Source organism: Spodoptera frugiperda, chromosome 8 (assembly GCF_023101765.2).
Source record: "Spodoptera frugiperda isolate SF20-4 chromosome 8, AGI-APGP_CSIRO_Sfru_2.0, whole genome shotgun sequence".
In the NCBI taxonomy this organism is placed as follows: domain Eukaryota; kingdom Metazoa; phylum Arthropoda; class Insecta; order Lepidoptera; family Noctuidae; genus Spodoptera; species Spodoptera frugiperda.
This window is the reverse complement of record NC_064219.1, coordinates 11120237-11136726: the sequence shown is the minus strand read 5'-3', so window position 1 is coordinate 11136726 and position 16490 is coordinate 11120237. Positions and strand designations below refer to the sequence as shown.

Here is a 16490-nt window from a genome sequence, read left to right as displayed (position 1 = left end):
AGTCTTTGTTAGTTGATAAAATCTCTTCACAAAAGTATGGTTTTTAATTTGACTTTTTTTGTATCTTCAGGTTAGCTGATTACGTTATCACCTAATGAACATCGTAGTATTCATATCAATCAGACAATATCTAGAAAGGCTTGTCTAATTAAGGATAGACATTTAAAGTCTAGCCTCTGAAAACGTCGACCGACAAAAAGGTAAATTAGGTCCCTATAAGCATAAAGCTTATACTTTTCACCAAAATCTTGTTGTAAACGTATAAAGAGTAATTCAATTAGCTATTTCTACCAAATATATCTGAATATCCGGTTGAGCGCGCAACGGTAGCGTAAATTACATAAAGCTGAGTTTACTCAGCTACTAGCCATGTCAAATTGACCTTTTCATCTTGAATACATTAGGTAACACCTCCGTGTTGGTACATATGACATTTTTATTTGTTTATTCTGTATGTTTGACTTCAAACCACCTTCGGTTTCGAGTATATAGTAAGTAGGTGTTATGTAAGCGACTCTGCCAATCACAATAAGGTATAAAGATTGCTACAAAAATTATCAAATGGTAGCAAGTGAATGGGGGACTCTTGATTACATTTATTAATTACGTATGTAAGAATTCACATACATATAGTAATGATATTTGACGATTATAAAGAGCAAATAATAACAAAGCGAGCAGTATTCTTGTAACTTCTAATGCGTTGTTGTAAAATAAACAATGTACGTCCTTTTTAATTTTTAGCGTTTTTAACAAACATATTTAACTTAAATTAAAAGTAAAACAAGATGTCTCAATATTGATTAGATGAATCACAATTATCGTGTTTGTTGAAGCACTAAGGATTCAAGTCAGCGTGCAATGCGTACGTACTAACTTCGGACGTGCTCGGGCCACTTCGGCTACCGTCGGCAGCTTTCGGCCCGTGCGCTCGCGTCACCGCGGGTCAATATTTACTGACAACTAATGGATTTTGCGAACGAGGGTCGCGTACTCGTGTCTGTGTGAATTTGAAAGTAAAATTTTGTGATGTGTATTATTTTAGATTTTATTTCTAAGAATTGAAGAATAAAATATTTTATTTATTCATATATTATTTAACAAATTACCAATACTATACTCGTACCGAATGAACTTTACTTTTCGGAAACTTGAAATCAAGTCAAACAATAATTTGATTAGCATCATCAGCCGGCTATTACGTTAATGTACTGGTAAACAAGTTAATATGCAAACTGGATATATATTAATAAGACAAGACAACGGACGATTAATAGTTGCATACATGCGATAAATCTGTTTGATTTTATGGATTAAGTAAGCATTGACACAACCAAAAATAAACCGTCATTAAAATGGTCATAATCTTCCTGATCACTTCATAACAGTTCATAATAATCGCATTAAAATTCGCCAAACGTACGCATCTGGTCGCCCCCTTCGAGAAAATGTTGCCAACGCTATATAAACGCGAGCAAATTGTGCGTGGATAAACATTGACTATAATAGGAGCATTGTTGCAACCCCAACCGAGTGTGCTGTCAAAATAAAAGGTCCTATCGCGGGCGGCCGATCGGAAAATGAGGCAGATTGGAGTTTGATACTTTTTATTTGAGTTTAAATCACAACTAGAAGAAGAATGTTCGTAGTTCAGTAGTTAATTAGTGATCCGGTTTGATGTTTGCTCTTGTTACGCCTAATTGATTGGAGTGGGCTAAGACAATTGATGGCCAATCCAATGTGGTCAACATATATTTGTGTTTAGATATTCACAAATTGGGCACGCGTCTATAATCAATTTCAAAGAATTCAAATTTTCTTTTAATAAATCATTATGAGAGTTCTACTGTAGTGTAGAACCAACAGCCACGAAGAGGTTGCTCGAGGAAAGGCAATACTTTTAAACGAACGATGCCGCAACGAAATTCACAGACTGACCCAACAATATTACCATCTCGACTCTTGTCCGGCAAAAACGGAACCGTCGCCATTTCTAAAAGTAAACAAACCAACAAAGATGGCGGGAAATGAAATAGCAAACATTTCCGCGGCTATTTCCCTCAGTGTTGCCACACTAAGGAAGATAAACTGCGGCCGGCTGGCGGTGACGCGGCCACTCGGCCCGCATTAGGCGCGCCTGCATGGAAACTAAGTGTGTCACACACTTATTTTTTCCCCGCGGCAATTTTAATTTACCGCTGACCGTGGGTACTGTGAGCGTTTGATGTGTCGCCACACTTGAAAAATGCTGCGGATCGAGCGGTTGTGCGCGTATTTTTCACTTTGACACGAATATTGCATGGCGCGGTGGAGAACAAAATATTAATTCGTAGTTGAACTGAATAAATCATTGACTTTATGACCTACAACGGGGCTAACTTTTTATTTTCCTCTCTGACTTTATGAACCATAACTATTTCAATAACAATAACTATACTAACTAAAATAAGAACCTCCATTTTGATGAGACTAAATCATACAAAATACCTAACAAATACTTCACCTCGACACGTAGAATAAATATTTTAAGTTTAAGTATTTGACGTGCTCAGTATTATGCAAACACGTGAGTTACTGTATTTATCTGACATTTACAAACTACCTTTCACACTAACCAAGAACATAAGTATCGAACACCAATTACCATATTCATTACCATTTAGTAAAATAATTTCTCCGGACTCGCTGGAGCCTTCGAATGCACCGACATCACGCTATTTGCGGACGTGAGGCCTAATGTTTACTCAGTCAAGACTCTAGTGGTGGGCAAATATGGGCCCGATCAAATGGAATTGCTTATTTTGTCTGTCTACACAGCTCCCTAGTACAACAGGTACGGGCGGGCGACAGGCGTGCCTCAGGGCTCGCTCCTCGGACCACTTTAGTTATCTTTTTTTTCAATAATTCGGTGGGTATTCGAGATGTTTTTTTGTCCGTTGGACATCACTCGACAGTTTACCGTTTTAATCTCTGCTCAAAGATACTCGTATGTGCGGAAGCATGATGTATTATTGTGTTAAATTATTTGTAAATTTTGTTCAACGAGTTGTTGGTTTTGTTTCGATTGTACTGGTTTTTTATTATTAAAGATAATAAGCTCCATTGTGGCAGGAGTTTTGTATTGTCCAGCAAAGAAAGGCTCACTAATGTGATTTTGTTTAATCCCTGGCCCGTTATATAGCGAATGTTTTGAATAAAGTTTGTTATGTTACACTGACATTGTGCGAAATATTATACAAAATACTTAAAACCCAGTAAAACAAACCCTAACTCCATAAACAGTCAAGATCGTAGCAAATTTATTTTTGTTCACAATTGAGTCTATTTCGGTATGATTTATTCGATACCTTTTACCATCCTACATTGTGTACTGGAATAATGTATATTTTTCAACTAGCATACGCATTAACGGGCCAATTATATTGGTATTATAGCGTATAGTTGGAAGCTTCCCAGTTCACTTGCCGTAACGAATAGATCGACGCGTTCTTTTGTTTCCATTGTGAAGCACGACCTACGCTCAATTATTTCAGTGAAATACAAAGTAGAGGGTGCTCGAGTATTTTGCGCTTTTATTTAGAGTAGTTTGTTATGTTATGAGAGCTTGTTAGTCAGGATATTTGTAGAGTTTGTGATTGTCTTAAAACATTCTTTGTTAAAGGAAAACGCCTTCTTTGCATGTTATAGAGATCTGTGTAGGTTATTATATGTTTCCATTCTTTATATCTGAGATATTTATTTTATTTTATTTTGATAAATAAATTAAATAAAGTTGTTCTTACTTTTTCATCGAAATCTTTAAATTCTTTCAACGCAATCCTTCTCAATCTACATATACTTATATTTTGTGTACTGTATAAACAAACATGCTTTCCCTCCGTCAACTGTTGGCTCCTCCGTGGAGTTTAGATTAAATTACAGATTGTCTTTGCTCTGTATTGTCTACCGTGTAACTTTGAGTGGTGTCTTGTTGCGATAGCCGGCGGCTTTGACATCCTACACTTCATTATTAATAAAATTACGTAGGAATTTCTAATTATAAATAGTTGTAATAACTAATTTTTTTATGTTAGAGATATATTCTGAAGTAATTTCTGTACATAAGCATAGAAAAATCGACCAGTTAAACCCGATAAATCTGATAGTTAGCAAAAACATAGGATCCTTGTAAAAACGTACAAATTGTTTGCTTTACAGCCAAGTTACCAATTATGAAACCCAATCAAAGATCAGTAGCATCAAAACAATCAATAATCCCATTTAAGCTAGAAGCTTCTTGAGGCAAAACAATTTTGAGTGAAGTACTCCTTTCTTAGAATAACATTAAAATAAATAAAGTAGGACTTGTAATCTACATAACGGTGGGCAAACAGCGTCCATGGCTCACGATCCCAAGAAACTGTGATTGTAAAGACGAATCAGTAAATAAATGGAAAATTAAATAAAAGTGTGTGCATCGTGCATCGGTACTTCGGTAGACTATGCACCTGCACCATGGTAGCGCTCCCGTTGCCATATCGAATTACCGTTCAGTCATAGATTATAGAGCAGACACGATTTTTTTCGGCACGCGACAAGTAAAAAAAGCTATAGATCTTTGGTAGTAAGTAAAAATTACGTGCTGTAAAATTTGTTGTTAAGTATACTTGAAACATTTTTTTGTGTGGCAAAGTTTTAATTTCTTATCCTAATATTCATTAAGTAAATTAAATAAACACCGTTTTTTTTTATTACGTTCAGTTCAAAAATCTCTAGTAATGGCCAACGAAAGATATAATATACAAAAGATTTTATAATATTCGTCTTTTGCTTTAAGATAGAAAAAAAAATGGTGAAAGCGTGTTCTATTGCCCTTATTGATGAAATTCTACCACACCACGAAAATATTCTGGATTGTTAAACAAGCATATACCTTCATAAATGATATGAAACTCAACTCAATTCTCTTAATGATTTGATGACAATTATTATTCCTCCTGCCTCATCTAGTTATTTAAGAGATTGACGTGTACGGTGTAAAAGAGTTACATTGTAACCTATTTGCAAAATAAATATCATTTATCATTATCATTTATTATATGCTATAGTTGTATAGGTTGTATAGGTACCTACGCATAGTTGTCTACGTGCTAAAATTTTGCTATAAATACCTATATTTTATCCTCTAGACAGATATACAAAAATTTTTAAACTGACATGGTCACTAGCACTAGAATTGGAACTTAAACCGGGATATTTTCCTTTTAATCCACCTTCCACCTGCATTTACTCCAGTTCATCCGTGATCATGGCGCTTGCAACAGTGGCAAAATATCGGAAACTCATAAATATTGAAAAATATGGTAAATATCCCGTTTTAAGTTCCAATTCTAGGATATACAAAAGTTATGTCGCCTCATTCAACAATACACAAGTTGGAATTGTGTGTCGACCCGCCATATTGCTCCGCAGTACGGTAAACTGATATTTTAATGCATTGACGCCTCTGCCACAAATTATGGTTGATCTGAGGTTAAGATGGTGGCTAGCTGGCGAAGCACGTAGCTCGCTTTTTTTGTCACCGTCAGTAATGGTGTTTGCTCAGTCAACTCGCAATCTGAGACAGTTTTATTTCAGTAATCAGATAGGCACTAATGAGTACAATCATTGGTTAATGCAGATGATGGAAAATGCATCTCTACAATACACAAGTTAAGTATGTGCAAGTGTATGAAGTAATATGAGAAAGGCATCTAAACTTGGCCCAGGTCTGTGCTATAAACTTCCAGATCCCCAAAGAGTGATTTAAATAAATCGCGGATTGCAATTGTAGAAAAGTTAGACCACGCAGGAAACTATGTAACTTTATATATTTTTCTGCGCACCAAAGCAAACAATAGTTACCAAAATAGCAATATCACGTTTCTAAAACACCTTACTATAGGGAACCCCCACTTAGGAGGCGATACGCCATCGGCATCGGATCCCCGATAAATACCGAATTAGCTGAAAGCGTCGGGTTACATGAACATTAAATTGCCGTTTGTTACTGGAGGCGCGGTTCACGTGCCGACGATCCTTGCTCCGCGCATGCTCGCCCGACGCCATTTTGATTGACGTCAATTTATTTTAATGCGTTAATAGTATGAATTACATACGCCTTGCTTTATATTGTTATGAATTTTGTTGTTATGTGGTGTGTTCTTTGTGATACGACTTGTTCGCATATTTATCGTTATTTGGCTAAAGTAAAATGAACACTAAGTTAGCAGGTAGGTAGCTCAATAACAAATCTTATACGTTTTTAGTAATTGATAATGCTTTTAAATTACTTACAACAAAAAATATTATTTAGTGCCAATATAGTGTATCACAGTCTTCTTATTACCAATCGTTTAACCGGACTTAGAGAGAGCTTTAAGAGTTTTCTCTGTCATGGTAGACTTATGATTGTGACGTGAGTATCCTAACTAGTTACGATGTCAACCAGAGACTTAGAGCAAAGTATTTCTAAAATTCCATTATGTTTACGCGTGCTACATTACGAGACCCGGTATATACCGTAACTGATCGGGCTGGTTCTCGTAATTAAATCGTCTGAATGTTATTTAGTTAGATAAATGAGAGATTCAGTAACAAATGTTGCTATAAAGAATATCGCCGACTCACTGGCAAACCTGGGGTCGTTAGAGGCAGGGTACCAGCCCGCGCCTCTCATGTCTCCGTAGTGCGGCAGGTCTGATGGGGCGCAGCCGTAGCCCTGGACGGGCGCTCCGCCATACAGCGGCACCGCGTACGGGTTGGCCGCCATCCCACAGGAAGGCCCCAGCGGGGAATTGATACTGCTGCCTGATGAATTCGATCTGTGTGGAATAATAAAACATGTTAGTCTAGGAATTAGAGCCAGTTTTGAGAATAACAGTTAAAAACTATTTTATCATAAGTACCACAAATGGGTACCGTAATCTCCATTTTTTGTACGGTACACCAATTTTTGTACGGTATCGGAAAATAGCTCAAATAATAAAATTGTGCTTGACAGTTAACTAGCCAACACTATCTAAAACGAAAAATTCGGTCATTCAACCCAAAATTGTGATTAGCAGTCGTAGACCTGTGGAAAAAAAATATAACACAACGAGACTGAAATGACACATCAGCAGTTATACACATTACACATTAGTGTAAGTACCAGAGACCAATGGGATAACCGGGAGACAACCAAATGTACCTACAATGCGGCAATGATTTATAGACTTAAAACCTTATAATACCTTAAATCCTAGCCAAAGAATACATGCAACAATTTTTTGTTAGGCATCCTGTGGTTGGTGGACATATCATCGTCATGAGACGGAAAAAAAACACAACTAATCAAGTGTCCAAGTTAGTTAAGAAATAAAAACTGAAAAGAAATTGCAAGTAGTGTGATTCCTACAGTCTCATTATCTCTTTTATGTTCAAAATTATCTAAAAGATTAAATTCAGACAAAAGAGATTTGACCCGAATCTGCCACACACAGAGATCCGAGCCGTTTCCCATCGAGGCGCCAACACGTCACTCTCAAACAATACACAGCTTATCTGCCTAATCCCTATTTACACAATTTAATCTCCCTATCGAACCATCTCCGCACCTAGAAAAACAAATTACAAGCAATTTTAAACCCTAACGTTTATAAAATAACGATCATAGCGATTATTTTCATCATCATCATCATCAACAGCCTATAGCAGTCCACTGCTGGACATAGGCCTCCCCAATTGTTCGCCACTTTGCTCTATCACTAGCGACTCGCATCCAGCTCCTGCCAGCCATCCTGCGCAGATCGTCACTCCACCTCGCCTGGGGGCGTCCTACACTACGTTTACCGAGACGCGGTCTCCACTCCAGGACTCGCTTACCCCAACGGTTGTCGGTCCTGCGGCTAATATGGCCGGCCCACTGCCACTTCAGCTTGCTGATCCGGTGGGCTATGTCGATCACCTTGGTTCTCTGCCGAATCACTTCGTTTCGAATGCGATTTCGGAGAGAGACACCGAGCATATCCCTTTCCATAGCCCGCTGAGCGACTTTGATTTGTGGACCAGTCTAGCCGAAGTGTCCACGTTTCGGCACCGTATGTCATTACGGGTAGGACGCACTGGTTGAAGACTTTCGTCTTTAGGCACTGTGGGATTGACGATGAGAAGACTCGACGGAGTTTTCCGAAAGCTGCCCAACCCAACTGAATTCTCCTATTCACCTCATCCTCAAAGTTGTTTCTACCTAACTTAACGTTTGCCCGAGGTAGACATATTTCTGAACAACTTCGAGGGCGGCTCCGTGAATCGCAATCGGTCCCGGTAGAACATGTTCATTGAACATGACCTTGGTTTTGTCCAAGTTCATCCGTAGGCCGATGCGTGCAGAGGAGTCAGCCAGGTCGTTCAGCATCCCTTGTAGGTCCTGCAGCGTTTCTGCCATTATGACGATATCATCTGCGAATCGCAAGTGAGAGATGAATTCGATTATTTTAATCGGTAAATATGTTCTTGTCTATGGAACACCCCCAGGGCCGCCATTACGATGTTTGGTTTGACAAATTGAGTTTTGACAGGGCGGGAAATTATGGCGCGATCCGTCTAAGTCGGCACGTAGCGTAATTGAAGTTAATTTTAATTTGATTTTAAGATTGTTATCTTTTAATTTAGCGTGCTATGTAGATTTTAATTAGTTTTGATGTAATTTGATTAGTATTTAGGCCTACCTGTTAGTAAGATTAATAATATACGGGGATTAGGTGCGCACCTATTTCCTTGGCAAATTTTTAATTAGTTATACCTATATCTAAAGATCAAGATCTTTAAGGTAAGCTGCGTAGGGGTACCTACTCATAATTTTATAAACGTATAATAATTTCAAAGAGTACACTTAAGCTGATAGGTAAGATAAACAAAATAAAAATTCATTTATAAAAACACTAGCGACCCGCCCCAGCTTCGCATGGGTGCAATGGTGATATATTATGCCTGTATTATACATATAAACCTTTCTCTTGAATCACTCTACCTATTACAAAAAACGCATCAAAATCCGTTGCGTAATTTTAAAGATTTAAGCATACGGACAAACAATCAGACAAAAATAGCGACTTTGTTTTATACTGATATAATTCGGCACTAAAATTATTTATTTATTTTATTTATTTATTTATGAAAATCTTGAAAATAACACATAGGCTACTTTATATTCCAGAAATGCGGGCGGAAACGCTTGCAGAAACTAGTAAAAGAAACATAAAATACAGATGACTTGGAAATTCTTTTACAAATGCATTTTAGAGACGTCTACCGTGTTCAAACTGGACAATCACTATCACTTTCCTAGCTCCGAAACTGGCCACGCCATAAGATAACATAATGGCCGCTTGTTTGTCATGTAAAGCAGTGTTTATTTATCGGTAGCGGAAAAATCTGTAGGTGTGAACCACTCGTGAGCAGAACAAACACTCGCTCATGCAATGTTTAGTTTATAAAAGGCTAAATCCAATGGTTGTCTCATCGCCAACTGCCTGTCAAATTGTACAGTCACCTACATTTTTTGGAATGTTTTTAAGTAGCCAGCATTATTTGAAATAAAGAAACTGTGTTTGTTTTGCAACGCTGGTTACACTCGAGTTATAACTCACGGTTGCCTTTCAAAATATGAATTCACAGGGAATAGAAATATCAATACTAATAATACAGTAAGATTATTTCGTTTTGTTTGTATAAGCGGAATTAAAACGAAACGATATTACTGTATTGTTAGTGTAGCATGGATTTCCGCAAAGTAACGCCTGATTCTATTCTATATAGAAAAATCAACGGTAGTAGTTACGTGTTTGTATATTTGAAACAAGGTCTAATGCATTTATACGATCCGTCTCAGTCTCAGTTTAACTACAAAATATATATTTATTTTTCAAGTGTTTGCTAAATCGGTTGTATTTACTTGAGTGTCCAAGTTCTTTAGCACAAGCGCGATAGCTGGGAGGAGTGTGACATATTACTGATATTTAAAACTTGATGAATTTGGAAAATAGATACCTACTCCTAAAGTCTTTTATGTCTTTCTACACTCAGAGATATTTGATGATTACTTAAACTGTCAATTAAAATAAAAATTGTTCCTAAAGACCAGGTTTATAAAGTAAAAACTAGTTTCAAGTCACAATTTATATTAACTACTTTTCGACTCCGGTTACAATTGCGGTTGATATAACATCACGTCCAAAAAGCGGTCATATACAATGTTAAAAAAAAAAAACAAATATTGAAGAAATTAGAATAGATAGAAATTAGAATTATTTACAAGCACTGTTTCGTTTAAAATCGTCTACTAATTCATATGATATTCATATTTCTAATATATTTATTTAGAATATATTTTAGATAAGTAAATTGTTAGCAAACAACACGACATGACGCAGTGCATTTAAATCTGGTTAAAAAAAAATCCTGAATTTATCGAATAATAATGTTAATACATGTTTACAAGAGATCAATAATAAGTATTTTAGTAATATAATAACGCTGCCTAAGACAAATTCCAATCACATTTGTCAATTGACAATAAACTCAAAAACTGTTTAGCAGTATATCATGCGATTCACATTAACGGCAGTTGTCAAAAAACCTTACGGTATTTAATTCAATTAAGCATTTTATCGGGCGCTTCTGAAACATCAATACTGAAATGTCCGTCAGTCTGTCTGTCAGTGAAACTATGATGACAATCGTTAATGATACAGGTTTTATTGTATGACTAGAAAACGGCAATACTTATAGGATTTAATTAACTTAATTAATATTGTTTATGTTGTTTAAGTGTCCAATGTGTTCCTATACCTACTATATATAAATACTTATCCATATTGTACTTTTGTAAATTTTTAAACTAAGATAAACTATAATAATATAAAATTATATAATTATTAAGTCTGAATTTTATATCTTTAAAATTGCTGTACCCAAACTGGGTCCATAATTGTTACTTTTACCTTTAAGAACATCTGTGTTTTCGAAAGCAAATAAATGAATATGAATATGAAGTATAATTTGTGGAATTAATAAAAGACAAATAAGTAAACAGTACTCAACCTTACGATTCGTTTTACCTACCACAGTTTAAAAAAACAACGAAATAATTGAATTAAACTAACAAATTATAAAGCTATTGGTTCCGAAAATATAGTTTTTTTTTAAACCGCACAATAACATTGATTTAACAGATGAATAAATAAAAAAAGTACTCATAGTTACGAGAAAAATTACGTCATATAGTGAACGTAGTCTATGATCTCAAAGAATAAATAAAGTCGAGATATTCTGACTGATAAAAAAAAACAGAAACGCTCGATTTATTTAACCCTTTGACCGCCACGGTCGGCTATATTCGACAAATCAGAACGTGCTCACGGCGCTTTCGTCGGCAAATGTCGACAAAAATATAACTATTTTACAATACATAATAAACATAGAAAAAATCAGATTTAATTTTGTCGTTGTTTGTATTAAAGATAGAATTTGTAGCGTGGCGCAGGGAACATTATTTTATTTATTGGCATGGCGGTCAAAGCGTTAAATTCACATTGATTAGTATAAGCATTTGTTTTTTATTAGACATGTATTTTTTTTTAATTTGGCATATTAAGATAAAAATACTTCTTTTTTATTTATTTATTTATTTATTATTTTATTTTTATTCGTTTCTGTCAGAAAATAAAAAAATGCGGTTCTAATATTTTCCAATACCTAATCTATAAGATGGACGTTCAAATAAAAGTTACCTAGTGATCTACCCTATAGTATAAGTATTTAAGCAATTAGGCTATTTTGTATAGCTTAACATCACGTCTTATTTATTCCATTTAATTTATCTAGATGTCCATGAGTCCATCACATCTGCAGACGCTTTATTAGCACCGCGATTGGTTAGCGAAATTCACGAATGATTTTTATATCTTCCTCAAAAATCGTGCTATCCCCTAGAGAAAAGCGCATTGAAATCTATTTGACAGTTTTTGAGTTCGTCACGTATTGGTAGATAGACACCACAAGAATATTGTTTTTATTAAAAAATATATCTAAAGGTAAAAAAAAATGAGATTGGAGACGAAATCTTTTTTTTATTTGAAAAGGTAATTAATAACGTAGGTATCTATCGCTCCGGAGCTGCGGACTACCTAGCGGGCTTACCGGGGCTCCGGCTCAAAAAGCAGGAGAAGGAATTAACAAGGTGGTTTTTAATCAGCAAGAGTCTGACACTCCCTCTCGCCTCGCCCAAGGCGGGAGAAGTCATTGGATGATTTTCCACCCTCAAAAAAAAAATGGGTATTTTTGTGTAATAACTTAAGACATATTTACTTAATTAAATATGACGGCTAACTGAATGAAGAGACCCAGTGTGACTTGAAACTACTTAGTAGAGAAAAGATTTTTTTTAAATTCGACCCAGTATTTTCAAGATTAGCGCGAATATTCAAACTAATTCTTCAGATTTATAATATCTCATATAAGTTATTAATAAACTTTATTATCAAGAAAATCACAACAATATCGTATTTTTACATGAATGGTAGACGCCAGCATTCATTAATCCAAATGAATCATTGATTAATATGTATGTGTGCGTATGCTATCAAGGTTTTATCTCTATAATAATAAAATAAAGTAGATAGAGTTTTTTGATATTATGTTTGTTTTGAAAAGCTAATCTAAATTGGTATCTATTAAAATGATTAAATGGAATCACGGATTACACGAAATCAATCTTTATATTGCCATTAATTGTCGTTTCATTGTTTAATGCGATATGTCCCAGATAATACCAATTATATTTTTTTTTTTATAAAACGCATCAAATGCAGCTCCTGGCTTAGGTACATGAGTTGCAGCGGTTTTGGGAGGTTGTGACGGGCTTGTCACTTGAGATAAAAAAGATACGCTCATACGACGTTACGAGAAAGATCTAGTAAGGCAAGGTTTTAAATAGACTGCACTGAATACACTGAAACATTTCGTTACCTTTGTTATAATTTGAGAATAGGGATGATGACAGGGTATGAAAATTTATAATCTAGTTAGTCCGTCAATTAGATAATAAAAAATATTAGACACGTAAGTATTTTTTTTTTATTTTGTCGTATAAGAAAACGCTACTTAGATAAAATGAATCGAAATTTTAGAGTGGGAGCAAAATACGTCATTTATACGGGTAAAATGTACCTAGAAGTGACGTCATGCGATATTTAAAATCGAAATATCTTCGAAAGTATTTGTTTCTGTAATAAATGAAAAAATACGTCGCTAATGTTTGAAAATAATCTACAAGGCGGACATTAAATAAAAAATAGTAATCTAGTCTATTATTTAGTAAATTATTTTATGTTAATAAGTACAGAATATTTTTTGTACTCGGCAGTTCTGCGCCCGTATCTTCAAAGTAAAACATTAACGATAATCTTTAAACATAAAACAGAAGTAGATATAACTACTCAATTATTTTCAGTTGGAATTGTAGATACGTAAAGAGAAGCCTACATATTATTCTTTATGTCGACGGTTAAAAGGAAATAGGGTATAAGCGACAAAAATGAAATGTTCAAGAGAGCCGTTTAAACTCGTCGGTCGTTGAAAGAATACTAGGAAAATGTTTTTTTTTTTTGCTAGGGTATGAACGCCAATACTGTCATCGTAGGGCTATGAGAGTAAGCGCATTCGAAAGTGCGGAAAAATTTACGTGGGATAGCATAATAAACTCATTTTTGACCAAAATGTCGCTTTATTTTCTTTTAACCGTCGATATGTATAGCTACGTGGGTAAATATAAATGAACTACTGTATTTTCTTATGTAGATATTAGGCTATACGCCATCAGAGATGTGCTATGGTACGTTGCTGTACCTAGATGTGTATGGTATTCTTCGACATCTTTAATTGATTTTGTCTGGACCTCTGAGTTTGTTTCGGCATTTCTTCTCAGAGTAGTCCGATAGGAAATCTAGTCTCGTGTAAAAGAGTTACATTGTTACCTATATTTAGGTACTGCAATCATATTTACTGGTACACATAGGTTAGCACTGGTGGGAACGGACTAAGCTATATTTTTATATGGAAATATGCGTGTTATGGATGCGTGCTATGGATGTGTGCTATGGATGGCTTCTCTATTATCGCATACTCGAGCTGTGCATCTTTTTCGCACAGCTACATAACTTAGTATCAGTAGGAACGGTCACATAGTTTCATAGCTTGGAAAAGCACCCTTGAGATACTTATAGGTGGACTTTAAATTAAATTCCGTAAAACGTAAGTTATTGACAATTTAAATGTCTCATTTATCTTATTTTTCATTCTTCAACAATTTTTCCCATTTCACCTAATATTCTAATGTTAATTTTGTGTTTTTTTTATCGCACGGATCAATTTAGCATTCGCTTTCAATGGCAGAAACAAACGCTTATGGATCAAAGATCGGTAAAACTTAATTTTTGTAGTATATAGTATTATAATAAAGATACGTAACTGAAAATAACGGTTTACTCACGTACATTAATGTACAAAAGCCCTGTGTCAAATATTTTATCCAAACTAAGCCGTAGTAATTATTTCGTATCTGCCACGGTTTAATGTAGAGTCGTGTTTGAAGATTACAATAATAAATATAAATTATTCACTATGATTTTTTCGTACAAATAAATCAACGTATGATTTTGTTATGAAGGAGCTATCTCTTTCGCTGTCTCTGTCGCTTCGTCAATGAAAACAATTGCTATCAATTGTGCACACTTTATGCAAACTCAATGTTTATTTAACTTGTTTATGTTCTCAAATTGAATTAAGTGGTCCGGGGTATAAATCTATTGGTTATTAAAGCCGTAGCAGATAATTTTAAAACACATTATTATACTCTTCAATTGTAATGATAGAGTAGTTTACATGAATAGGTAAGTAAGCTACAGTGGACACAATTTTAGTTATATTCTAAAATAAATATAACATGTTGCGTTATAGGATTTTTTGGTTACTTTGGCCCTTTGAGTCCCTACATAATTATAGTTATCTGTTATAAATATTTATAACAAGACATTTTAAAATACCTATGTGAATATTTTCTTCGTCGATTTTATCATAGTTGCTGTGCTAATTTTTTTTAAGTTCGTGATCGAAAATATTCACCGATATTTAAATATTTTTGTAGCTAATATTCAGTCTGTTTGAGTACCTGTTTACTTAGGCCTAATTTTTTTTTATTGAATTATTCGATACAGAGCGGATCTGTATGTCTGCTTAATAATTTTTATTCTATCTAGTTAGGCAATTTTAAATTAGGCAAATAGTTTAACTCCGTCAATTTTTTACAAATTTAGCTACGTAGTCCGAAACACGATTTTATTAAGCTTTTGTATAAAAACTATGAATGGCATCTAATTAGTCTCACATGGAATTGAATGCAACTGCTCTTAATGATGAAGAACAAGCACTGAAGGTTAGTTAGCCACGGACACAGAATGTATAAATACCCACATATAATGGTAATCCTCCACCAGCATGACTGTAAACTGCAGAGCCTAGCGATGGCGTCCCTCAGGGTGCTACATTGAGTCCACTATCATTCATGTGTGGCAAGACGATATTTCGAGGAACCGAGTAGAGTAACATCGAGCAAGGGCCGAGTAGCACCGAGCTCAGCCGCGGGCCGCGCGCCTACAGCACATCGTTGACCGCACACACACCACTTGACCGCTAATCACAACATACCTGCACAAACAAACGTCACAGAACTATATCCTTCGACTACGAACGACGCTCAAGCACTCTCGTCGGGACCTTCGCCACTCGAAAAATCAGCGGGTGGAGGGCGCCGCCCCCCCCTCCCGGCGATCGATCCACGCACCTGTACGGCGACGGCGGGTTGTTCGCCAGCTCCAGCTTGCGGTACTCCTCTATCGGCGACAGGATATCCGTGACGGAGAACGGGGTAGAGTGCTGGAGCTGCAGCTGGGACAGGTTCTGCTGCAGCAGCGCCGACTTGGGCGACAGGCTCATCGCCAGCTCGGCAGCGCTCAGTTCCGGCAGCGCCTCCGCCGGACACGGCGAGTAGTCGCCGCCCTCCGCGGACATCCGACCGGCCGACACTCGACGCCACTCGACGGCTCAGCCTCTAGTGGCTCTCGGGGCGAGAGTGGCGGCCGAAGCCCCCGGCGCGGGTTACGGCACTCGAGGGGCCCCGCCCCACGGTTGGCGCGCGGCCCTATAGCGCAGGCCGGGGGCTCGGATTGGCGGCCGGCGCGGCGGCCGGGCGGGTGTGGCTCCGGCCGGGCCACAGTCTGCGTCGCGCGGCGCGCCAGTCGCCACGGAGGGGGGGCCGCCATCGCCGCCGGCACCGCTACCACCGCTACATCTCACAATCAACTATGTATCCGTGTTTATGTTTGTTGTTAGGAATTTGTATGTGTACCTTTGTGTGTCTCGGCAAATACGAA

The 16490-nt window shown here is 36.6% G+C and overlaps 1 protein-coding gene across 1 annotated transcript in view; it reads right to left on the bottom strand.

The window, feature by feature from the left end:
- The window catches only part of LOC118275696 (thyroid transcription factor 1), a 37811-nt gene extending 21559 nt beyond the window's left edge, over positions 1-16252 (bottom strand). Inside the window, exons 1-2 of the mRNA XM_035593759.2 lie at positions 15902-16252; positions 6649-6842 (exon numbers count right to left, since the gene is read on the bottom strand). Of these exons, the coding sequence (XP_035449652.1) occupies positions 6649-6842; positions 15902-16128 (421 nt within the window). The 5' untranslated portion in view covers positions 16129-16252. The remainder of the gene's footprint in view (positions 1-6648; positions 6843-15901) is intronic.
- Between the last annotated feature and the right edge of the window lie 238 nt (positions 16253-16490).